Source organism: Saccostrea echinata, unplaced genomic scaffold (genome assembly GCF_033153115.1).
Source record: "Saccostrea echinata isolate AGI-Se365-2 ecotype Australia unplaced genomic scaffold, CSIRO_AGI_Sech_v1 ptg000020l, whole genome shotgun sequence".
NCBI classification, from domain to species: Eukaryota; Metazoa; Mollusca; class Bivalvia; order Ostreida; family Ostreidae; genus Saccostrea; species Saccostrea echinata.
Genome location: NW_026889769.1, coordinates 4278846 through 4306827, shown reverse-complemented (window position 1 = coordinate 4306827; position 27982 = coordinate 4278846). Strand labels below are relative to the sequence as shown.

The 27982-nt window shown below is 32.5% G+C and overlaps 1 protein-coding gene across 2 annotated transcripts; it reads left to right on the top strand.

Annotated features, from left to right (window-relative positions):
• The first annotated feature begins 264 nt into the window (after positions 1–264).
• Positions 265–27722, top strand: LOC133189960 (leucine-rich repeat-containing G-protein coupled receptor 5-like). Of its 2 annotated transcripts, none has more exons than XM_061325409.1 (20): positions 265–801; positions 10120–10191; positions 10903–10974; positions 11457–11528; positions 12927–13070; positions 14176–14247; positions 17451–17522; positions 17640–17708; positions 17940–18083; positions 18776–18916; positions 19094–19159; positions 19301–19444; positions 20703–20774; positions 20980–21166; positions 21699–21798; positions 23937–24089; positions 24818–25051; positions 25165–25344; positions 25609–25734; positions 26032–27722. In XM_061325409.1, the coding sequence occupies exons 1-20, from the start codon at positions 626–628 to the stop codon at positions 27561–27563; spliced, it is 3828 nt and encodes a 1275-aa protein (XP_061181393.1). In that variant the 5' UTR covers positions 265–625; the 3' UTR covers positions 27564–27722. The 2 variants fall into 2 exon arrangements, with proteins under 2 accessions (XP_061181393.1, XP_061181392.1); XM_061325408.1 differs by having other exon boundaries at positions 21687–21798.
• Positions 27723–27982: the final 260 nt, after the last annotated feature.

Here is a 27982-nt window from a genome sequence, read left to right as displayed (position 1 = left end):
TGACATTGCCACTGAATATAATGATAAAACCACTGCATATAATAAAGTCATCAATGAATATAATGATTTTATCACTGTATATAATGATTTTATCTCTGTATATAAAGATAAAACCACTGCATATAATAAAGTTTTCATTGAATATAATGATTTTACCACTATATATAATGACTTAACAACTTCACATAAAGGTTATACCACCTCATATAAAATGAAAATGACCTTCAGGCAGCTATGGCGTTCCATATTGTGCCATTATTCTTTTGTAGATCACCAAGGTGCTGGTAGGATATTATTTGTGACCCCTAACTACTCTAAACTCCCTGTTTTCGTCAACTTCTAAACAGATAAAATGTCCGGCTGTTCTGTATTGGGAATTTTTATCTTTTCCGATGTTCAACACAAGACTTGCAAATCGAGTTCTCTGTATTTGAGGAGCAGATAAAACACAGATAAAGTTTGTGTTATCTCTATGCCGAGTGCAATACTGGGTAAATGTTTGTCTGTACCCGATTAGATCCAGATTTCCCGTTTGTTGTGGTCCTGTCTGTCCCCATTTGCTGCCCAGATTTACCAGATTAAACCACTACATGGAAATAGTACGAACGTAGCTCCTAGATTCACCATGCATCTTTGCATCCTTGAGTTGCTAATTATTTTAACTGTTGTACTGTTGTCTGGAGTCAAAACACAATCGGTCTGTCCCCCACAATGCTTTTGTTCCTACCCGGAAACCGTAGAGTGCTCCGGAAGGAATTTGACCACCATTCCGAATATGATGGCTACTGATATTAAAAAGCTGTAAGTATTTCATTTATATAAATCGCTATTTGGAAAAATAGCAATTATTGATAGAATTAACAAAAAAATGTATAAGTAACATATACTGTAGTTCTAAAACGATACTGACAGAATTATTAATTGTTTACAGATACTTCTGGTGCAATGCATAAATGTTAAAGTAACGAAAACACATTTAAACATCTGCTCGATTTAACTTTTCTTTAGCTCTTTTTTGCAAAGCATTTGTAGAAGGTATGCAGATATGCAATAGCCCTTTACGATGAACTGAATGTAACAATAGGTTTCTCAGAAAAGCAAGTATCCTCTGGGTAACCTCGAACACTCTTTTTAAACAACTTATTTTTATTTGTATGGATGGTTGATACGTTGATCACCTTGCTATTGTTGTCAATGTCTAGTTATACTCAGCCGAATCTCTGCTTATGTCTCTTATAGTCGTAAACCACAAACAGTGCTTATTGTGATAACCTTGCATTCAAAGGTTAACGCAACATTTAGCAAACCAAAAAAAAAATTATGATATATTTCTAAAATATAATAAAACTTCCACTACTTTATGAATATCATGAAGAATATAGAAGCATTCTATGATAGACAAAATCTATTAATATTATGCGGAACAAAAAGTGTAAGTAATATTTTATCATTGTCTTTAAAAATACCTTAAAGGAACATGTAATTCCAAACGTTTAGTTATGTCTTATATTTCTTGAAAATACAATCTTTTAATAATAATGTTTAAAATAAAATTTGAACCTAGAGAAAAGAATTTGAGGCACATTTCCATAATAAAATTAAGTTTAATTTGTCCATTTGCAATTGTGATTTCTTGCAGGGGTTAACGAAGTCTATTGAGCACATATTTATCGGACCTACTATGATGAATGGTTAAACAATTTCCTCTGTTCTCAGACTGAATACTAGTATATTTCTATGTGTACAGTTGAAGTGTAATGCTGAGTGTAATACTTAAACACAATTTTGGTCAATTACACAGTTAGAAAGACTGTAAACAATAACTAACAATTGCAGTATTCAGTGTAAAGTGCATAATTACATCAAGATTATAAGGAATATCGGTGGAGGACACCAATTAACCCCTGGAGCACATTAAAGCCCGTCTGTTTTAACGTCTTAATTGTATCGGAATCGTATTTTTGCGCGCCAAATACCTCCAGTAATTGATTGTGATGAAAGATCATAGATCTGTTTACTTATAGATAGGCCATGTTTCTTGAATTGGGCCTTGTCGATATTTCTGACATGCACTATGCCGATTTATTTATTGATGCTTGGCTGTCAATAACAACAAAAAATACACCAACAGTATTGATCTGTTAGTATAATGACTATACATTTTATTTTATTGATTTATTGAAATTCATATTACAGGATTAAAAAAAAGTATTACGCAGCCTTGTCCAAATTCATTGTTATATCAAAATCCTACAGAAAAAAAAATCATTGTAGATACAGCATCTATTTTTATAAAACAGGAATAAATAAAAAGCTGTCAATAATTGAGCCATTACGGTATAGATCATAGAGAAAGATATAGTGCATAAAAAATCAATATAAAGGAACTTACTGCGAATTTTAGATTACCGTGAATTTTCACCATCGAGATGGAGGATTATGTCAACATTCCATGGCTCATTAATACGTGTTACATCCAGCAGAACCGACATAGCGCTAGTTTCATTGCTCTTTATCTAGTCACAGTGATCGGAAAAATAGGGTATGGTGACAAACGACGCACTGATTACACTCTTTGCTTGAACTGTTTAAGTACGACTTGTCCTTTTTCAGCTATTTTACACTGAGAAAACTCTTTTTGTAAATCATGCTAAATGTCTGATGAAAGTACAAAGAATTTTTTTTTTGATTCCGGGAATCTTTTAGGAATATCTTTCATTGAAGATCAGAAGTACTTTGTGACTTTAAATATACACGTATCAACAGTAATCAAGCGAGAGATTACAATGTTAAATATGCATTTCAATGCCAGACAGCCTAACTTTAGTAGAAGTCAAATTAGTAGATATTTTACAACTTTCATGTGTATAAATACCAAAATGAAAGCCGTACAAAAGTCCATCAACATAACTATACAACATAACCACAGTAACTATACAACATAAAAACATAAACTATACAATATAATAACAGTAACTATACAAAATAAAAAACGTAACTAAACAAGATAACAAAAGTAACTATAAATCACAACCACAGTATAACTAAACAACATAACAAAAGTTACAATGCAACAAAACAACAGTAACTATACAACGTTAAAACAACTGTACAACAAATGAAACTATACAACATGATAACTGAAACTATACAACATAACTGCAGTAACTATGCAGTAACTAACAGTGCAAGATAAAATCCAGAACAATACAGTGTACTATTCTTAACTACACAATCCACGAATTTAAGATGTACATTCCACCACAGTCAATAAACATACAGAGTGCCATCACCGAAAACTTAATCCAATATCTCTATACTTACTAATCCGCCTTCTGCAACTAATAATCCACTTGTTACTTTACAACCAATGATTTGTAACTTTGCCATCAGTCCTCCGTACCTATACAACCCATCGTCAGTAAATCTATACGATCAGTCATATGCGCAATATACAATAAAGTCTCAGTAACTGTACACTCCAACATCGGTAACTTCATATTTACAACTCACTATTATTGACTCCCCCAGTCTGTAACTACTAAGTATAAGTTTCTTCCTTAGTTACTTTGTATTCTATCACAACAGTTACGGTCCACCATCTATGTAATACGTTTGAAAACCAGCAAAAATTTACTATACTCTCCACTCAAAGATATAGTAAGTTGGACAGATTAAATTAAATCTTTCCTAAATTAATTTAAAAGAAAATGTCTTCATTAGTTACTTTGTATTCTATCGCAACACGGTACACCATCTATGTAATACTTTTAAAAACAAGCAACAATTTACTAAACTTTCCATCCTTGCTGGTAGTACAAAGTTCATTGCTAAAATGGAGGATTAATGAAATGTTAGCTTAATATTTTCACAGTGTTTGAACTTATTTGAACTTATGAAAAACATTGGGCTATTTTGTAATGTTTATTGATTTGTATTGCAAAAAAGCTCTTGGGAGTCAGACTGGAATTACGTGAACGACTGCTAAGCTTTTTAAGATTTCCTTAATTTAAGATATTTATAGGTTTCTCTTATATTTCATCTGCTATTATTTGTCAACGATTGTTTTATAACACCATATCACATGACGTCATATCCGGGTGTGTAGAGTAGATTTCCGGGATGAAAGAAATGTTATTAAGGTTACATTGTTCGTAGAAATGTTCATAAAAGCGCAATATCGATGACACGATTCTATTAGAAGGTTTAATATTTAAGATTTCAAATCCCAAACTGGTATTTAGACTATGATATGAACTGGCATAAAAGAGCTGGATCCTGAACAAGTGTGTTTTTTTATGTCACTTAATCATGACTGTATTATATGGGGAATAAAAAAAAGAAGAAAAGAAAAACATATAAAAACATTCGAAAAAAACTAGTACGGAACTAATATGGCATTCATCAGAGATGATTCACTGAAATCCACAGTTAGTGTAGAACTTCATGTCTGTGATATTAATTATTGATACACGATTCAAAGAAAAAAACGTATTTCAAAGAAACAGCTAGCTGCAGTTGAACTTTTACATTTCTGCTTCGCAGATCTTTGCATTATCTGTCCTAATGCAGGAAAACTTCTGATTAACGTAAATTTCTTTCTTTACACGCATTGTCGATCGCAATTTCAACTCTCTCTCTCTCTCTCTCTCTCTCTCTCTCTCTCTATATATATTGAATTAAGGTAGTTTGGTTGTTAATTTTGATAACACTATATTTTGTAATTCCATGAAATATGAAGATAACGAACAATATTCAATCTCGAAAGTCCAATGAAACGATACAAATTTGGAGCAGAGCAAACACGGACCTCAAAAGTTAGAGGTGGGATCAGGTGCCATGGAGGAGTGAGCATCCCCTGCTGACCGGTCACACCCGCCGTGTGGTCCTTGTCATGATCGGGAAACAAAAACCGGAAAAATCCGTAGTCAGTTCAATGTATAAATAATGGCCTAAAAATTATTATGAAAAACATCAGTCAGCATTTGACTCAATGATAGGTTGTATGTGCTGACAAGGTCATTGTATCGACCGAAAAGATTTCAAACGAGACTGTTGATATCCTTGTTTCGTCAACTTGTTTGTCAATAGCTTGCCTCGTTTTAGAAATTGTTCATACGTAGAGCATGCTCTTGCGTATCGAATCAACTGAGAGACATAAACCCCATATGCAAGTGATAAGGGTATAATGCTACATAAGTAAGGGAAGTTGACTTTTGAAAAGTTGAAGTCATCACGTTTATCATAAAGCTTGGTTGTTAGGTTACCATTAACGTCTTTTTCTAGTAAAATATCTAAATATGAAACAGATGTGTCAGAATCTGTGTTATCTTTTATTTCAAGCTCACTGGGATATATCGAGTCGACATATGAATGAAAGTAACTATTGTTAATTGATAATACGTAGTCGATATATCTAAATGTCGAGTTGAAGGCCACAGCAAGTGTTTTCTTCTTCTCGTAGAAGTTTTTGAATAAATTCTGCATACAAAAATAGGTCTGCTAATAAGGGGGCGCAATTGGTACCCATGGGAATTCCAACAGATTGTTGGAAGATCTGATCTCCAAAATCTGATCCCCTGATTTCCATCCTTTTCATTCATAAGTATGAAGACTATGCGTGTCAACGAGACGTAGAACAGTATTTGTTATCGTCAAAATTTTTATTTTTATTTTTGTTTTTGTTTGTTTTTTTTTATATATCGAAAATGTTTCATCAATTAATAAATTATTTTCATCCATATGTCAACTAGATATATCCCAATGAATTCGAAATAAAAGACACAACAGTCTGTCAAATCTATTTCATATATGGATATTTTACTGATTATTGGCGTTAATAACCAGCTAACTAGACTATATGCCAAACGGAATGAATTCATTTTTTTTTCATCGTCAACGTTCCCTATTTTGTAGAAATATTCCACTAACACCTGCATATGGTGTTTATAGTGTATCTCCCAATTGATTGGTAGGCAAGAGCATGTTCTGTGTACCATTAATTTTTAAACTGAGGAAAACTTCTTACAAAATAGTCGATGTTATAGGTTTTACACGTTACATGTAAGAATGGTAAAGGAAGGAAGGCCATTCATTAAAATGGAGGTCTCTGGACGAAAAATTATGTCGCTGAAGACAGAAGACCTTAATAAAAAATAATTTTAATTCTAATGGAGGGCCAACAAGCTTTTGTGAAATTTTTCTATTTTAATCAAGTAAGGAGTGGTGGGAAGGGACTCTACTTGTACTATAAGATGTGTTTTTATTGTAAGGTTGAATGTAGTCTTATCTAGATGTGAACAACACAGAAAATTACACAGAGACAATATATTAACTAACAGTAGAAATCATTTCAATGAAAGTAATCCATGATTTGTTTGCCTTTACATTGGGCTTTAAAGTAGAAATTTTACAGTAGTGGTAGCAATACCGGTCAAAGTCTTTATCTTATTTTATTCGTTATAGAAATTATAAGAAACTACCTCATGGAAAGTGGTTATATTAAAATAAGTAATAATATAGGAATTTATTGTCATTGAAATAATATGTGTCTAGCATTTTGATTTTTTTTTAAATGAAATATATGGAGATAACAGTATTCTAAAAAGGTTTTAATACATAAAAGGAAAAATTAATAAAGATAAAAAAATTTTAAAAAAAAAAAAAAAAAAAAAACTAAAAAAAACTAAAAAAAACTAAAAAAAAAACCAAACCCCCCCCCCCCCCAAAAAAAAAACCAAAAAAAACACACAAAACAAAATAATTATACATTACTATATTCAAAGCTGTTTCAGTTCTAATCATGAAAAAACGTGTCCGAATGACTGACTGAACCGAGAAATTTGTGAGAGAAACTCTCTGTTTAAATATGCAGTGAAAAATAAAACAATAGGATGACACGTTTCAAACATGTTTGTATATAGACACATGTACACTGCAGTATCAAGATAATAGCCTTTTAAACTATTTCTTTTAAATATTTTGATGGAAACGAAAAAAAGATATTGATTTTGTTTTATCTTGGACATGAATAATAAAAGGTCATAAATAAGAGTAGAAATATAAATGGCTTCGACTCTATGCATGCATAACGTTCTTAGACTATTGAGCAATATTGTTCATATAAACAGTGCAATGATATTTCGCCCACTCGGTTTCTTGCGTTAAAACGGCGCTCGTTAACATAGTCGTAAAATTTACATAAAGATAAATATTTTGTTTTATAAAATCTTTTAAAATATTTATACCCAGTGCTAAAATTCTGATGATCAATCGTTTAACAAACCAAACTAAATTATCAGGCACAGCAAATAACATTTTACAACGTTTTCTAAGGAAAGAAAATCTTGCATTAATAATTCAAAATTATTACAAATTTTACCACGACGTAAAATTCATATGAATTTTATTCGTTCATCCTTTCATATTCTTAATAAAACTAATTTACATAAAGAAGATGGGTGAACAAGGCGGGCGAAGTGCCTATAGTGCGACAAACATGAAGTGAAAAATAAAATCTCAATTATATAAAAATTTTCTTTGATATTTCATCTAACGTTAAAGTATATTTTATGCTAAATCTCTACAATTTACAAAAATCTCACAAAGACTGAAATTATTTGCCTACGAAATAGCATACACACACTAAAGAGGACAAAAAGGATCATTTTCTCACACTTTAACAAAATTTTTCGATATGAGTGGGTCTTCGCTCCATTTTTTTGAAAGTTGATCCTAAAAGTTTGCATAAAAATATACATTTTTTGGTTTACAAAAACATGGAGCAAAGACCCACTATACCTTAAAAGTACACTTTTATGACAAAGCATTCGCATCTTTCCGAGAAATACTTGAAGTCCATTAAGTCAAGAGTCATATCACAAATATGATTTAAATGCCACTATTCGTCAGGAGCTGCGTGGCGTAGTGGTTAGCGAGTTAGTCTCGAAACAATATGATACTCCGGATTTTTATTGATAGGGGTTCGAATCCCACGAATACCATTTTATTTTTTTAATAAAAGAATAATTTTTTCCGAGATTTTTTTTTCTCAGAAAAGTTTTGTTAATCATAATTTCATAAATTTCAATAATGAGAACTTTATTTTAAATACTTAATTCACAAATTGAATATGATTTTATTAATATCTGAAGCTATAGGCATTCTGCACGCCTTGTTCACCCATCTTCTTTTATTGCACATAAAATAATAATGTATAATACTTATAAATAGTGATTGTCCGATTAAATACATATATTTTCAAATGACATCCTTATTCTGTTTCAACTGACCAGAGATCAATTCTTGGAATCAGACAGTAACAGCCACACGAATTTGCGAAAGCAAGGATAATATTCAAAAATATTTTGCGTTTTGTTTGTTTGTTTGTTGGTTGGTTGCTTTGTTTTGTTTTGTTTGTTTGTTGCTTTTTAATTTTTTTTCTCAAATGAATCAATTAAATGAAACATTGCCTTATATTAATCATATCAAGTACTAGTATTTAGAAACATTCCACTTTTGTAAAAAGTGAAAAAAAGTGTCCTTAAATGTGTAATGTACTTGTAAAATGTGTGGATATTACCATGTAGACCGTATGTACATGTGTTTTTGTTTTGTTTTTTGTTTTTTTAACTGTAATTTTCATCTTCTAAAATTGGTAAATTTTGAGAAATTAGCTGTTTTATTTTTTTTCTATTGATAGGTATTCTTCCAGCTAAATTTCATTTTTTAATTTGTTACATAGATGCACATTATAGTTATCTGTAGCTGAAGAGAATTTACGTATGACGTTTACATTGTAAACATCAAGCAAGGACTTTCTGAATTTCGTTTCTGATAAAATATTTAATCTTTTGTCACAATTTATCCATTGCACGTGTCCATTTGCGCCTGCGCATGTATTTGTCCAATGAGCATAGATACAAGATCGAGAATCTACAATCTCAAAGTCAACATTTTGCAAATTCTATGGTCAATACAATGACCTTGTTAGCAATACTAGTACATTGTACAATCTTTCGATAGGTCGAACGTTGACTGACGTACTTCATACAAATTGTTAGGTCATTATTTTTATACTAAATACATATATACTACGGATTTCTCCGTTTACACGATGATAACAAACGCACAGGGCGGGTGTGACCGGTCGATAGGGGATGCTTACTCCTCGAAGACGCCTGATCCATACACCTCTGATGTTTTCAGAGCCCCGTTTTTGTTCTGCTCACAATTTGTATTGCTTCATTGGATTTTTGAGCAAGATTACTGTCGTTATCTTCACATTTCAATTAAACTCAGAGAAAACAATCCCAGGAAAATTTTGCAGATAAAATGTGCTTTTCATAACAATGTTTTTAATCGGGTGCTGATTTTTATTTATTTATTTATTTATTTTTTGCTCATTGAAAGCTGAGAGGACAGAAAAAAAATATGAGAAGTGTGACCTTGAGCTAGTGTAGTTTCTAGCATTGCTTACACCTTTACTACGATTATATATTCTAACATAAATTGCAAAAGTTTATCGACTACGAGTCGTCTACGAATTTAAATAGAAACTTCACCTGGTTTCAATTATGCTTAATTTATTGTCATGTAGATTAAAAAAAAATTATACACGTTTCTCTATATTTAGTTCAAGGTAAACCCACACAATTGAACATTTTATAAGATGTCTTCTCTGCAGACTTTTGATTTAGAGATCAATCCTGAAGTCTGAACGTCGCAAAAATAAATGAATAAATAAATAATAAAACGAATAAATAAAAAATATACAAATGAATAAATAAATGGCGGGTGTGTATTTAAAATGTCACGTAAGCGTGATAAGACGTTCCACCTTCTTGTTAACGTTAAAGAATGTGTTAAAACAAGAGTGTCAGCTGTGATTATTGTTTTGAGGTAAATAAATAAAAGAGAAATGTACCCAAACTGTAGGCTTCAAGTTTTAGCAAACGACAGTTTAATCGTATATGAAAAAATGTGTAATTTAAACAATATTTTACTCTGAATAATCACAAAAGGATTGGACAGCAGGCACTACCGATATAAGTCCTCTCCATGACAAAATGTGAAATGTAAAATGCTAACCAAATGATAAGATTTTATTTTATTTTCCAGAGACCTCAGCATGAACAATCTGACATTGCTACCGGATCATGCCTTTTCACGATACAAACACCTAAAAGCCCTGTAAGTAGTGTCGTGTGGTCGGTTTTAATTCAGAAAGTAACACATTCATAATTGGACAACAAGTCAACAAACAATACGAGCAAATGTTACATAAATTTTAACAGAGCAAAGTCATAAAAGCTTTTGTTTAAATTACATCATTTTCGTATAGTAGAATGTTAAGGTACAAACTCCAACCACAAAAAGAAGTAATTTGCACAAACTAGACATTTGGGCTGATGAACATTCCTTAAGGAAGTAAAGATATTTATATTCAAATGTTTCCATCTATTATATTTACATAATAACGCCAAAGATAAGAGATTGAGGAGAAAAAACATTGACAAAATTGATTACAGCCTTGTTTTGCTGCTATGCCTTTATTTCATTGCATTTGAGACTTATGTTTATGCTATGGGACATATATAAGAATGTTCATGCATATCATGCAATATTATGAAAGGAATATAAATTCAAATAGACGAACAAACTGTAATTTGACCGTAAATTATATTTTTTTCCCCAAAATTTCTGTTGTTCTTATTGAACTTGAGTAAAATAATTAACATTTTAACAGAAATGTCAAATTGAACTGAGAAAGTCTTTCACAGAAAACATGTAAATATATTTTAAAATAGATTTTAAATACATTTAAACCACAATTTCTCTATATCCAAGGTAACCATTACAGAATGGAATTTAATTAATAGAATTTTCCGTATTATCTTGCAGACGACTGGCCGGAAATGGAATATCCTCAATATCTGAATCAGCATTTTTTTACTTGCACAATTTGGAGTCCTTGTAAGTTGGAAATATATACTCAATAACGTGTATGTAAAGAGAATAAAAAATTTGCGAATTTGTTACATCTACGTTAAGTTTGAAGTGAAGCACAGACTTATACCTAAGTCAAAATTTCAATTATATGTAAGATGTTTATTACTTGTGAACTGGAACACTTAATTTGCTGACAACAGTAGTTTGATAATGCAATGTTGAATAACATTTTTATTTTTGACTTTATTTATATAAAGATGTCTTGTAGACCTGTTGTTTGAGATAGCCAAGATTTATGGAAATACATGATTTTATTGTCCCTGAAGACGCTGATTTGAACTATGATATGTTGATTTTGGATTTTTTCCCTGACGTTATAAAGATATAATTGACAGAATATTGACAAAATTCACTCATCAAAAGAGGGTTGAATGAAAATTATTGTTTTCTACTTATTATTTTTCAATGCATGTATTTTTTTTATTTACTGTATTTTTTTTAAACAGGTTCCTTATGGGGAATAATTTAACGTCTCTCCGTAGTTCTATTTTTCGGCATCTCTACAGACTAACAGAACTGTAAGTTAGATTAATCATATATGTTACTGATCTGTACACTGACAGAACTGTACGTATACTGTAAACATACTGAAATATGTTTTATATATATATATATATATATATATATATATATATATATATATATATATATATATATATATATATATATGTCGGAAAAAATAGGCAAACGACGCCCGCGTGCGCGAGTGAGACGAGCACCAACGTAAATTTACGAGCTCACAAACCAAAATCGCGCATTCGATTTCCTTCAGTTTTGGGTTGAATGTAACGACTATCATAGCCAACTGTAATAACAGTAGTTTTAGAGTAATGTGATGGTGATTATACAGGTGGCAGGATGAATAGACCCATCTTGGCGTGGCGCTGTTACGCGTCAACGTCATCGTCACGGTTGGTTGAAAACCTTTCTAGGCCCTCTTTGACGAAAGATAAGACGTTCTATGGTGGAAAAATTCACAACAAACTGCACAGAAACCTGTTGTTGCCTTTGTCCTTACTTAAGCAATGCAATAGCCAGACCCCATGGAACTTCCGTCAATAATGCACATCGTCTGTAAATACCGAAAAACGATGTGTATAACTTAAGTGCAGCAAGTGGTACCAGAGATGTGTTGAAAAACATGTCATCAATATGCACGTGTTTTCGGCTTTTTACCACTTTCCCTACGTGACGTCATATATTACACGGTTGAGTAATTCTGAACACTGATTTTAATGCACAGTAACCAAGATATCCCTCTGACCAATTTTCATAATTTTCGGTTATGCAGTAAAAAAAATTCGCATATTATGTTACCCTACGTTTCTTTTTCCTTTCAGTATATTTGCTCTCATAATTTGTATTTTTTAAATAAAAATTTGAAAATGTTCGTTTTCTTCTTTCTTACACTACATTTTATTCTTTACACTGACATAACTTATATATATAGTGAAAACATATGTATACATGATGGATATTTTGAATGGAATGAAATTCAGAATTTAGAAGGAAATCCTACAGCTTGATAACACCCTTAATTGAAAAAAAAATAGTTCAAATAAACACAGACACAAAACATTATTTTTGCAAACAACTGATAATTGAAGCTTATAGGTAATTATGGTTATTTTTTAACAAAATATTCACGATAACAGGTTGTAAAGAATTCTTCAAAGTGCAAAGTGTTTTAATTAAAAAATAAAAGATGAGCAAGGTGTTTATTATAATGTAGAAATTGAAAAAGTGCGGTTTGAGAGAAAGAACAAGAGAACTCTATTCTTTTCTAAAGGTGACAACAAGAGCATAAATTTGTGTACAGTAAAAATACACTGTTAATGTTCATATAATATGTATGGTGTAAGGGAATGCTTTAAAAATCGAATGTTTTTAAGATTTATAATATTTATTTTATCAAGGTTTTTGGATGCCAATAAGATCACAGCCATATCTAGTAGCGCTTTTGACGGTCTATTTGGGTTATTGTTTCTACGATTGGACGCCAATAATCTCACGGAGATTCCACAGGAAGCTCTGGCCAGACTAGAAAGACTTCAAGCGCTGTAAGTTTGACGTCATTTCCTATACAGATAGAAGAGGGATTTTTTTTTAATTTCGTTGCAGAGAGTGGAGACGATATAATGCTAGCTAATATGAAGTCGCATTTTTGCTTTTTAGAGAACAATAACTTACTATTAAGGCGGTGCTTAAACATTTCCTTCTTCCGTTGGTTTGATATGCTATGCATGCAGATTATGGTAAATATCTTGGGTTTAAATGCCTTAAATTGAAGATGGTATCCTTCATTTAAATACAACACAATGGAGAAAAATCGTGTAAAACATCATACATGGTAGAGAGTAGAATACACGAACATTGGCATTAATGGGATAAAATTCCAATTGATGATGTTTCAATCCATGAATAATAGCAATAATATGTTGGGAAAACGCTGTAGTCTAGTTATATGCACGTTAAAAGGAAATGCAAAAAGGTAGTAGAATGTATGTAGACAGTCATAGAAGTCAGGATCTAATTTCTTTTTTTTTCTTTTAGCTTAATAAATAAAAAATATATCTCTCTACTTGTATCTCTCTCTCTCTCATATGATTCAAATCCTCAACAAAAACAAAAACAAATTCTGCGTAGAATCTGAATTGTTGTGAACAAAGGATTGAAGTGACAATAACAGGAATGGCTTCTCGATTTATGACAGGATAATTCATTGTCTAAAGTCTACTAGGTAGAAGAAGGAACACTGTTAAATCACTGATTTTCGGGGGGGGGGGGGGGGATGGGTTAATTTTTGTTGTTTTCGAGTTTTAAATAAACTGAAGCTTTCATGTCCAACACGAAATGTAAAATTTCAGACACACTTCCCCAACCACGAAATCAAATCACCTCCAACCAATAATGTCTCCTCAAACCACAAAAATGTCACCCTCACAAAAACTATACAGTAGTCAAGAAAATTCATTCTCTAAAACATGACAGCTTTTATTAGTGAAAATAAAAAAAGAGTTTGTTAATAATTTGACCTAAATTTTGAATGAAATACATTGAATCATACGCATGTTAAAATTTATATTTAAATCATAGTATCATCTTTAATTAACACAATAGTACGATAACTAATTTAAACTTCACAGTATTTTATTTCTATTTCAGAGATTTGTCTGTCAACAAAATTCAGCAAATTGAAGACTTTGCATTTTCTAACAACACTAACCTAGGGTCATTGTAAGTAATTATCATTTGATTTGATTTGAATGATTCTTTAATCTTTTTGTATCAAATCCAAAATAATCATTTAAATTCGACATATTTTTCTGTCTAGAAAGTATGTCAGTGGATAAAAATCATGATATCTTAATTACGTTATCAAAATGATTATGGTATTATTTTAAAAGATTCCTCCAGAAAGTTTGCTCTAGCAAATCCTACTGGTAATATCAGTTTAACATTCCACAAGTTAGAATTTTCTCACCGAGATGGGCGATAGCAAGTTGTATATAAGCTATCTAATGACAACTAATAGTATCTGATAATTGTTTATCAAGTTATGTTCATTGAAGATTTTATTAATGGGTTTCGGCATATACACAGTGTTTACATTTTTTTTCATCATTCATGCCGCGGGTATTTTCTCTCAAACTGAGATAGCTGCTTAATATGAGTTTGTCTTATGTCATATTGGCTGTTGAACTATAAGCCACAACAAAAATAAAAAAATAAAAAGTGATAAAAAAAAAAATAGATAAATAAAAAAAGCCAACATGTACTTTTGATGATAAAGTTAAATATGGGAATATCAGTAATGTATTTCAAATAAATATCCTTGGAATAAAATGTTCTTATTTTCTCATATATATATATATATATATATATATATATATATATATATATATATATATATATATATATATATATATATATATATATATATATGTATGTATGTATGTATGTATGTATATGTATGTATGTATATTTTTTTGTTGGCTTTTCTGTTTTCAGTATGATACTTAGAAATCACAGACAGAGAGTGTGAAAGTGAAACAATTTCTAGATAAGAACTAATTTTACAACCGATCCTTTAATGATATCAATCACTCATGTCGCGATGAAAACCTAATTCCTTGAAGCAACGGCGCAATTTGAATCCCACATAGTGAGAAAAACTACAATTCTGTATTGTTAAGCGGATCCTCGGCGTTCAATAATGTTTGTTAATCCACTGATATTAACCTTTTTACTGTTGATTTCGTACTCTGCACATTATTTATCCTGATTTTGTCTAAACTAAAAATGAATATACGAATATATATATCAATGATATTTTTAGTGCTTCTAGTGTCTACAGGTAGTGAACTAGATGACATAAAAGTAGAGGAGGAGAAAATTTAAATTATAGTGTCATTTGTCAATTCGTGATATGGTGAATGCAATAATGGATAGAAAGCATTTGTCATTAATCAACGTACGTTGTTCGCAATGTTGCAAATGATCGATTATTTTATAAATCGAAACTAAATGAAACCGAACCCGATATTTGAGGGTTTATCTGTTGCTAATTATCAAATGGTTGTTATCTGCCTTCGTCATAAAAAGACAAAACATTATCTGTTAAATGTCATATCATTAGTTTGAAGAAAGAAAAAATACCAATGATACTAGATGCTGAGTCTCCTGTCTGCCATTCTTGCACTATCAACATTAAAGTGACGAGTCTTGGCAGCTTTTTCCAATTCATCATGGATTTTCATGGAAAGGCTGATAACATTAAAACCAAAGGAAAAAAATGTTTAAAGTCTACTTTTTGACAACAATACATTGCTTATGTTTCATCTGAAATGTATAATTTCTAGCTTTTATTTAGGTTAACACTGGATGGTACAAAGTAGTGCTAACCTTTCATTTACAAAAAAGACCGTTGCCAAGAACTCAATTTTTTTAAAGACATGTTTCAATTTTTCAAAACTTAATGCCATTTGAATAAAAGCTACCACTAGCGATTATTTCCTCAATACTTTTTTGGTCTTGACCTTTTAATGCGTTGCGAACCTCACAGTTCAGAATGACGAAAAATTAAGTGAATAAATGAAGATAACGAACAGTGATCGATCTCAAATAACCTACAGACGATACAAATTTGTGAAGAGGGCATCAAATACGGACTCCTGGAAATTCCAGTGGTAGAATCGGGTACCTAAGAGGAGTAAGCATCCCTTAATATATCACAACCGCCGTGAGCCCTATGTATTGATCAGATAGACGGAGTAATCTCTGTTCAAATTTAATATGAATCAAAGGTATAACAAAGTCATTCAAAACACGACCCAGTGATAAGTTGTATTTGCTACACTGTAACAAGGTCATTATATTGACCATAGAATTTAAGAAATACTGAGTTAAGGGGTGTGTGTGTGTGTGTGTGTGTGTGTGAAATCCGTGTAACATCATCATCATTTTATTTGTCAGTAGCCAGACTCGGTTTAAAAATTGATCATACTCAGAGCATGCTTTTGAGTATCGAATTTGTTGGGAGACATAAACACTAAATGCAGGAGGTAGTGGAATATTGTTTCATAGATAAGGAAAGCTGAAGAAAAGCTGAACTCATTTCGTTTTGATATAGTTTGCTTGTGAGTTAACCCTTATCGTATTTAGTCAATTAAACATCCAGATATAAAACAGATGTGGCAGACTCATTGGGGTTTTTTTATTTCGAGTTCACTGGGATATATCGAGTAGACATATGAATGGAAGTATCTACTGTTAATTGATAAAACCTCGTCGATATACCTAAATGTTGAGGTTACAGCAGATGTTTTCTTCTTCTCATGTAAAAGTTCTTGAATAAGTTCTGCTTTATACGAATATAAAGCAGGTCGCCTAATAAAGGAGCACAATTAGTGCCCATCGAAATTCCAAACAAACTGTTGGAGGACCTGGTCTCCAAAAACTACTTAAATGATGTCAATAAGAACTCTAGCATCTTTTTTATATCAACCTCAGAGTACTTACGTGTAGAATCAGAGTCATTTTGTAAATGACCAATCACAAGATATGAAAATCTCGTAGTTCAATTTTTATTGAAGAAGCAATTTCTGTGAAATCAAAAAGCCTAGTTATTAATTTATCGTGAGGAATGGTTGTATAGCGTGAAGAAAAGTCATACGTTTTGTAACATCATCAACATCATCTTATTTGTCAGTAGCCAGCCTCGGTTTGAAAATTGATCATACAAAGAGCATGCTTTTGAGTATTTAATTAGCTGGGAGACATAAATATCAAATGCGGGTGATAGCGGAATATTACTACATAGGTTATGAAAGTTTATGATGGAAAAGCAAAAGTCATTTCGTTTTGATATACGGTTTGGTTGTAAGTCTCAACATTCCTTAAACTACTGAAACTAACATCTTTTTGTTTATATATCACAGGGCTCTCCATGACAATAGGATATCTTTGATTCGTGACCATGCTTTTGAGGGACTTAATGTACTCACTAGTTTGTAGGTATCTTAATCTGGGATAAAGAACATTTGATATTTTAGTGAGTTTTATAATGACTTACGTCTGAAATGCACTTCATCATTAATACTTACTACATACGTCTTTTATTTGAACAGAGAATTACAACGGAATCGACTGACGCACGTCCCCGCGGGAATCATGACCCTCCCCGACCTCATGGACCTGTGAGTGACTTTCTTGTTATAAATTGTAAACATGATTACCGATCTTTAGATCGAAGTAGCTCATATCACGAAAATTTAATCCACTAGATGAAATGAATGTGACGAACTGTCTAATAATTGTAATTGATGTTAGCATAAAGCTAATTCTATATAGACAGGTAATTACTGTTGAGCCGTGCATGCATCGTGTTATACTCTGAATATGGTAAGACTATCCTCTTTATTTTTCAGAAATCTTGAGAATAATCGAATCCAGTTTATACCAAGTCACGTGTTTCAGCTGAATAAAAACCTAAGAGACATTAAACTCCGCGGCAATCCTATATCATCCTTCGGCCGCAACACTTTCCAGGGACTTCATTATTTGAGGGAATTGTACGAATTGTTCATATAGGAGTTGTGTTAAAAAATTATCAATTAACCATGACTATCATGATAAGTTTTACGAGAACATACATGCAAAACATTATGCCTCAATTAGGGTAACAAGTGTTATAAATTACATGTATATAAGCATTGTCTCGTCAATAAAAAAAAATACATCGGTACTGAATATTGTTCATGAGATGTTCATGCAAAATTGCAAACAGGCTAGTATTATGTTAGCAAGCTATCAATATCAGAAAAACTATTTCTATTAATATATAATCTTTATTTGCTAAATACAATCGTATATTATCTTTCTATGCAAAATATCCATGCATGGTATGAATTAGATTTACAAAAACATTTTAGGTAATTTTTTTTAACTCTGAAAATGAAAGATTCATTTTGTGTTATTACGACGAATAAGACCGACCACATATTCATAAAATGTAATTTTTCGTGTATTTCTGTAATACCATCGATTATTTGTACAGAAGTTAGAAAAAAGCTTCGGAAGTACTGAGGAATATTTGTTACAGAAAAGATAAATTATTTCCAAAATGCTAATAAATCAACACCACTGGTAAAAGCACAAAAAAGAATGACTATTATCATTGCAATCGAAAACAGAAACACAAATAACGTCATTACTGCCTCGCTAATTAAGTGTTGCCTCTACAATAAATCATTTTATCTTTTAGAACAATATCGGAAGCCCGCGACCTGGAACATTTCCCTAACGTCACAGGCTGTATGAGTCTACAGCTTCTAAGACTGGACAGAGCTAGTATTTCTGAAGTACCAGCAGACCTTTGCCGCACACTTCCAGATCTTTTCACGCTGTAATACAGTAGTTCATAATTATCAACATTTTAAGCATGTGATCGTATTTTGAATTATTTTTTTAAGAACTGTAGTATTGCAAAAACTAAATCGTGACATGAAGTGATGTTAGAATTTTCAGAATTCTGAATACTATTTTATGATTATCGTATTTCCTCGGTAATTTTCTATTTCAGAGATTTGCATTCCAATAAATTATCTAGGATTCCAAACTTAGAAAACTGTTACAATCTTAAGCAATTGTGAGTCATTTTTCAGCCATTTACTGAGTGTTGCTACATCCCTAATTTTGCCTTGAAATAATTAACAACCTTTTCCCCCAAAACTAATAAGATTTTTATTGAGCAAATGGTCTGAAACCTGAATACATTTTCTCTTTAAAGAAACCTCGGCAGCAATAAGATAACATCTCTGGAAGGAAGTCCATTTGTGAACGCCACTCGTTTACAAGACCTGACATTATCTCATAACTTCATACCCTATATTGGAAACAGTGCATTCAAAGGCCTGAGGAAACTAGAGTACTTGTAAGCAGAAACTTTTTACATTTTACCCAATAGCTGAATGGATGATTGGTGATTAATCGTTATCACGCCATAACCTGCCGAGTGCCTGATTATACTAATAGAAAGAATTGTCCCGATTTGTATTTTCATTGCTTTTACTAGGAATTGAGGAGCATTTATATTTATATTAGAACCCTAAATTAACAATTAACACTGACTTTAAGTGAAATTTCAGCACCCAATTTTCCCATCTTTGTATCTACTTAAAATTGCAGCGATGTTTAACTCGCGTAAGGCAAATACTAAAGCCAGCTTGTCTGATCGAGATTTGTCCGCTGTCTATCCGTCTGTTCGTCTGACTCTTATTATTCACTTTTTTACATTTTTACAATTCTTTTCTAGAACCACTGGACTACTTTCAACCAAACTATGCAAATAGTATCCTTGGTTAAGGTATGTCACTCGTCAGCTTTTGGGAAAAGTTTGGTCAGAACCTCTAATTTCAAAATTATTAATTACAGTTCAATTTTTAGGACATAATTGAATTAAAGAATTCAAATAATGCGAAATTCAATTCATAAACTACTCTCAAAATTGTAAAGAAACAAGATTTACGGGGGACTATTTATTGTAGTGGAAGAATATTTCTAAGAAGACCAATATCTCTTTACATCACTGGTCCCAACTTTTTCTTTCATTAAGGAAATAACACGATACTTCCAATTGTTGTTCTTGAGAATTAGATTTTTTTTTTTGGAAAAAAGAACAACTAGGCTATGACCTCGTCTGCTCCTCAGTTGACAATGTTTTTCAAGGGGTGAAAATTTGTAATGTTACCCTCAACTGCATGCAATATTTATTTAATCATATTTTGAATGTTAAACTAAAAACATCAAGCAAAAGATTCGATTGAATATGATGAACCGTACACGCATATATTTCATAAATGTGAATTTTTTATATCACCCGATGTCAAGTAGGGTATTGTTGCTAAATAATAATAGTACGCTATAGGTCGTGGTGTCTGTTCTTGACGGCTGGGTCTTTCAGATTCGATGGAAGTATAATAACAAATATACTATTCTTCAGTTCAAATTATTTTGTATATGGTACTAGTTTATTTCTGAGATGGTTTCTTTTTTGTTTATTTCATGGGTTTAATTCTTGACTAAATAAAGATGTTGCCCAGTCTACAGGATGATTTGGTTTACTCTCTTAAATCAAAGTGTACTACACGTAGCTGAATCTGAAAGTGAATCTCATTACTTTCTGTTTCCAGAGATTTACAGTCCAATCGGATAACAGGGATAGAACCACGTGCTTTCAAGCCTCTAGAATCTCTTATTGATTTGTAAGTATTTGTTTATATGTACTTCCATATTTTTCAACTTCTTAAAAAAGTTGAAAAAAATCTTGTCTCCAGAACGATGGTGTTTAGGGATCTAACATGTTTTCAAAAAACAATTTTAATAATTTTAAACTTCAAAATGGAACCAAAGAATGTTTCAAATGGGCATAATGTGTGACAAAAAAGTAATAATCTTAAAATATTCCAGAAACCTAGCAGAGAACACCTTTTCAAGACTTCCTACAGAGGGTTTGAACCGTCTTAAATTTCTGAAGACGTTTCACAACACAAACTTGCAGGAACGCATCGATCCTGAGAACCTCCCTAACATTCAGAACCTTGTTTTATCTTATGCCTATCACTGCTGTAGCTTCATCAACGCCAGAAAGGCCGATGTAAGTGACAGGTGAAGCGAGATCCAAAGGTGGTCATACTCTAAATGAGTATTTGATAAAGAAGGGGTTTAAAGGTGGGGCAAGTAGAGTTTAGGGATTGTGATGGTGGGGAAAATTTGAAAAGAGTATCAGTAGTGCAAACACTCAAGAGGACGTATTGCATAACCTTGTAATTCATCTAAACCTAAATGTTATTTTGTATTCATATTTGTATTGGAATAATAGAAAAATATAATTAAAATCATTATATATTAATATAATAATAGAATTAAAGATAAGTTTTGGCTTTATAATGGAGGAGCCGTATTTATCAAATAGGAATAAAAAAAAATATTGCATTATTGCTTCAAATGTATTTAAATCATATAGATGTACAAAAACATAATTGTCGTTGATGAAAACTAAATTAAAAACTTCAACAAACGTATTAATTTAAAAATATCATAATATTAATGAGGTAATTCATATCATGAAATGTTCATTGATCTTAATGACAGATGTTCATATCAAGTTGATGTAGTTTGATTTCAAGGGTGGATCAAAGGTTACAGTAGACGAAGAAGTGATTTGGTTGCATACTCCAAATAAAACAGATCACAGTTTGTGGGACCACCAGACATTTTTCTCTCTCGGTAATACCAGTATATTCTTTGGGGGAAAACTATACACTAAACCATTCTAAATTAACATTTTTAACAATCTATTGCGTTTAAACGCAATAATTTTGCGTTTAATCGCAATAATCTTTGCGTTTAAACGCAATAATCCTTCCTTTCAAGGATTCATTTTGCATTTAAACACAATGATACTGTAGTTTCAAAATCAGACATCAATAAGCCAAAGCTTATCATTGCTAGGATCCGATACTTCAAATTTTTGCAAAATTTTCCAGTTTTTGAAAATTGTAGTAAAACGACAGCATCCTAACAACCAGAATGTCTTTAATATATTAGAACCCAACACTGAAGCCTTTGGTCAATTGCTTACGTATCACAACTAATTAAGAACGTTTCAGTGGTATTAATAGCACTTGTCAATTTGGTAGTACACATCGATCAATCTGTTTTCATTTGATTTTGATCTCATATGATTCCATCACCTATGTTCTTGTGCTTACTGTATGCAACCATAGAAAAGGTTGTGAATATTCATTTAAGTCTAAATACTTCATCATATTGTACGTAATTCCAACATTTCATCAGTCGTTTCCTGTACCCCTTTATACATGGCTTAAACTTTGTGACCGCAACGTGGGGGATAGTTTTTTTTAACCATTTTTTCTTTTTAGTCTTTTATTCAGAGGATCCATTCTAGAAGTTGTTTCAAAGTAGAAAAAATAACAAAATAGAAAAAGTAATTTGTGATTGTAAGCAACTGACCAAATCTTTATTAAGAATATAGAGATCTAACAAGTTTAAGATATGTCTCGTTCTTAGGTTACCTTTGTTTTTACAACCCGACATTTTTCTTCTCCTCTATAAATTCACATCAGTGGGTTTTCCTTTCAGACAGCGTTTGCTCGGAGGAATCTTATTCCATAAACGAAATATGAAGATAACGAACAGTATTCAATTTCGAAAGTCGAATGAAACGATGCAAATTTGGAGCAGATCAAACACGGACCTCAAAATTTAGAGGTGGAATCAGGTGCCATGGAGGAGTGAGCATCCCCTGCCGACCGGTCACACCCACCGTGTGCTCCTTGTCATGATCGGGAAACAAAAACCGGAAAAATCCGTAGTCAGTTCAATGTATATATAATGGCCCAAAAATTAGTATAAAAAACATCAGTCAGCATTTGACTCAATGATAGGTTGTATCGGCCGAAAAATTTGGGAAAAAGATGACTTCAAACGAGACTGCTGATATCCTTGTTTCGTTAACTTGTTTGTCAATAGCTTGCCTCGTTTTAGAAATTGCTCATACGTAGAGCATGCTCTTGCGTATCGAGTCAACTGAGAGACATAAACCTCATATGCAGGTGATAAGGTTTTATTGCTACATATTACCATTAAGTAAAAAGGATTGATTGATTGTATGCTGTTTTACGTCCCATTCGAGATTTTTTCACTCATACGTCACTACATATAATGAAGGGCTTCAATTTTGACCTTTACTCGGCACTCAGGGCCATTGAGCAGTGAGAGATCTTTATCGTGCCAATGACTGCCGTTAAACGGGACCTCGGTTTTAAGGTCTCATCCGAAGAACCCGCAACTTTCACTTCAAACTGCCGAGCAGAAAGAAATAAAAGATATCTGTAAGCGTGGGTTCATTGCACTCTCTAAGGTTTGATACAAATGGTTGCCTTTAAACAGAAAGATAATTTCGTTTAAACGCAAAATATATTGCATTTAATCGCAAAAGTATTGCGTTTAATCGCAATATTATTGCGTTTAAACGCAAAAATTATTGCGTATAAACGCAAAAAACATTGTGTTTAATCGCAAAATTATTTCGTTTAATCGCAAAAGATTGCGTTTAATCACAATCTTTTGCGATTAATCGCAATGTATATTGCGTTAAAACGCAATATACATTGCGATTTAACGCAATATACATTGCGATTAAACGCAATCTTTTGCGTTTAAATGCAATAAACATTGCGATTAAACGCAACATTTTTTTTCTCTGAACTGACCTCAATGGGCTTCCGTACGATCTTGTACAATGTATTTAATTTTTTTGGTCAATAAATCCATAATAATTATCAGCTGCAAATAAATGTTGGAATACAAAATGCATAACAAAATTCTTTAATTCTTTAAAGAAAATCACACCCTGAACTTCCCTAACTATTTTGAGGATTACGACATACAATTCCCCACATTTGACGGGGACAATAAGATTCCCTCCCTGGAGGCCATTCCGACAGATTCCATGGCACGAGTTCACCCCCCAATCAAGTGCACACCTGTACCAGGTGAGGGAAAACAATCCATGTATATAAAAGTTATTCTTCAATTAAAAATGAATAAGGCCACAGATACGTGTATATGTATTTTATCCTGTTTTAAAGCTACGCTACACATTGACTTCCTACTGCTATATGTTTTCAAAACTTGACCAACAAAGAACAATTAGCTTGAACATTAAACCTTGCGTATTGTGCAGATAAGGAAAAGTGTGTAAATCTTGGAGACGTCAAAAAGAAATAATTTGATATTCCTAATACATTAAAATGCAAAAAATAATACATTTCAAAAATACTCAAGTGCCTGTCTACTAGACTAAGTATACCCTAAGTGCTACATAATGAAAGTTAATTCCAAGTACTTAAAGTGTTAAAGCAAATGATGAAAACATGAGACATCAATGAGAAAGCGATCATCTCAACGGGTCCCCTTTTATTTAATGTACACTGGAAAAGAGGAATTGTAATGGAGACTTTTTATATTCATTTAAGTTTTTATCCTGGTGTAAGGGGGGGGGGACCTGCTACTTATATCCATCCCCCAAAGTTATATACCAAACAACAAAAAATATTTCTACATACGTAGTCTTTTAAATAGAAACAGGGTTTTTTTTCTGAATAAGAAGATAAAGCATAACAAATCTCAGTAAGAAGATAATATAATCGCATTGTGAACTGCAAGATTATTTTTTGCTAGTAACCTATATCATTAACAAGTTTTTCATGTACAATTTCAGGTCCCTTCCTGCCCTGTGATGACCTCTTTGGATGGTGGTCCCTCCGTTGTGGGGTGTGGATTGTTTTCCTCTTAGCTGTTTTGGGAAATGGAATAGTTCTATTTGTCTCAATTACGGCCAGGTCTAAGATGTCCATGGATGTCCCGAGATTTCTTATTTGTAATTTAGCCTGCGCAGACTTCATGATGGGAGCTTATCTTGGAATATTGGCCATTCTTGATGCGTCGACACTTGGTATGACATTTCTCCAATACAATTGAGTTAATTTTCATACAAAAAGCACACTTTATAACGCTCTTGAAAGAAAAAAACTTTGCAATGTTGTTAAAATGATCTTTTCTATTCAGATGAATTTCAGTTTTACGCTATAAAATGGCAGCGGTGTGGCGGTTGTCTTACTGCTGGTTTCCTGGGTATAGTCTCAAGCATGCTGAGTGTCTTCACTCTAACTGTGATCACTGTGGAGAGATTCTATGCCATTTCTAATGCAATGCAGCTGAACAAACGAATACGGCTCAAACAAGCAGGTATTTTTCTTTATTTTCTGATACTGGTAGTTTTATTTCATTCATTGTATATGTAGTCCAATGTCTCATGAAATCGCTTTCAAGTTTTGTGAGTTTCATAAACGTTGTCGTATTACTTTAAGAATTAAAAAAATATATATGTTTTTTGGTTGTTTTTTTTTTTTTTGTATATGTGTATGCATACTTCTCCCCCTAAATTACATATGTTTCTTCTTTTATGAAATACTAGTTTTTTCATAAGAAAAAGTGTGGATTGCTTTCTAGGAATAATAATGACGGTTGGGTGGATTTTCTCGATTACCAATGCCAGTTTGCCTTTTTTTGGAATCAGTGACTATAGGAAATTTGCCATATGCCTTCCATTTGAAACATCAGATAAAGCTTCCTTAGGTAATGTGAAAACAGGACATAAGCATTGCAAAACAAATTCATATTATATTGCTCACGTGTATTTTGTTGTAGTTATCTTTCCTGGTAAAATTCAATTTCGATATTAACGTTTTTTCATGGGTCCTATTGCTCTGATTTAATTGTCACACTTATCATTCTGTAAACTGTTATTTTCCTATTATACTCCAAAAAATTATGTTTTGTCCACTAAATCTTTATGCTCGTCTTTTCCTTTTAAATGATATTTACGTCTAATACTTAATCTAATACTGTTAAGATTTTTTTTAAATTTTGCAGCGTATGTGTGTTTTCTGATGTTTTTCAACGCTGTGTCTTTCATCATCATTGTGATTTGTTATATTAAGATGTATTGTTCCATCATGGGATCCAACGCATGGAATTCCAAAGATTTTCGTATTGCTAAACGAATGGCTATCCTCGTATTCACAGATTTTCTGTGCTGGGCTCCAATTATTTTCTTCTCTATAACTGCCGCCTTCGGAAAGAATCTAATCGGTCTGAATGAGGCAAAAGTGCTGACTATCTTTGTTCTACCTTTAAACAGCTGTGCAAATCCATTTCTTTATGCCATTTTCACAAAACAGTTTAAAAGGGATTGCGTGAAATTGTGTAGAAGAATTGAAGAATCTTCTTTGACTCGCAGTTTTTCAAATCTTAATAGCCGAAGAGTATCCTTTGGTTCGTCTTGGAGACAATCTCAGTTTCAGAGTCCATTCCAAACAGAAAAACGTAGCAGTATTACGAATTCAGTATCTGGTGGCAGCGTTGGAGTGGGAACTGGTCAGCAACAGGAAACTAACAGTGGCTTGTTCGAAAACAACGAAAAATGTAAAGTGGGTGAAATGAGATTTAGTATTGCTGAGAATAATCATCAAAAAGAAACGAGATTACCCGAGCTTGTCAATCCAAATGTTGTAACTTCGTCAGTTGGCGGTACTGGTCAGGATACAGCTATCGTCATTCATCTAAATGACCAGAGTGACCAGATGTTGCAAGTTCATACGAAAGAAAGTGAAAAGTGTCAAATAGATTCGAACAGCAAATCCCATCCAAAACGGCTGCACACTCGTGCGACTCAGATAAGGAGTGCCGCGGATGAGGACGTGTCGTCGGAAGAGGATAATGATGAAACACTGCTTAGGCAAGTTACCGATATGCCAAAACGTTCTTTTATGGATCATTTTAAGAAACGCAAGGTGAAAAATGATTCACTTGGTTTGACTTCTTTATTGATAAAACAGCATGGACGATCTGCACCCAATGTTCAAATGCCCGAAAACAAAGGAACTCTTCTTCTACCGACGACAAGCAGCACTGATAAAACTTCACATATAAATGAATGGAGAAAATCTTCACATTTGAATTACATATGGAGCAATTCGCAGGACATGGAACAAAAGTTTCCATCTTATAAATCTAACAGTTTAGTAGACTTATCCTTCGCCAAAAAGGGATTTGAAGGATCTCCATGCAAGAGGCGAAGTTTATCGTCACATCATGAGGGGTATTTGATGTTGAAGAACAGTAACAGAGATTCTGCATACGAGGATGAAGAGGAAATGATAGAATATAATAACTGCAAAACATTTAAAGTGAGTCACTCCAAACCTGTGACTCCTCAACATACGTCGCATTTACCTTACTCTGACGAAAAGTTCGAACTTCAAAACTGTGAGAAAAGACAAACGATGGGTGACGTCTGTCAATCAAATGCCAGCGAACGCAGTCAGTTACTTTCCGTGTCAAACACTTGTTCCCCGAGACGCGAAGTATGTGATAAAGAAAGTGGTTTTAGTTCCGAGGCTTAGTTTCATTATAAAGAGTATAATATCGTCATTACTCGGTGCTGAAAATTTGTAAGCCGAGTGTTCAATAAATAAGAAAATACAGTAGTTTCAAGTCTTAGTTGCTTACATGGCTAATACAATTAAAAAAGATTTCTTTAAAAACTAAAGTTGCATCAGAATAATTCATATTTTCCGCTTCAAAATATCAAATTCAAATTAAAACTGTTATAAACTAGAGGTACTGTGAGCTCACAAAATACCGCCTCCCATATGTTTGTAATGGCATAGTCCATGTTTGGCTAAGGGAGACCCAAAATAAGTGTCCGATCAAAAATTGAAATAGTTGGTGCACAATGGAACTATGTAATAAAGATTACTGTGAAAGTATCATTAAATTTTATTCAGTGGTATAGGGGGAGTTGCGGATAAGAGATGGGTAC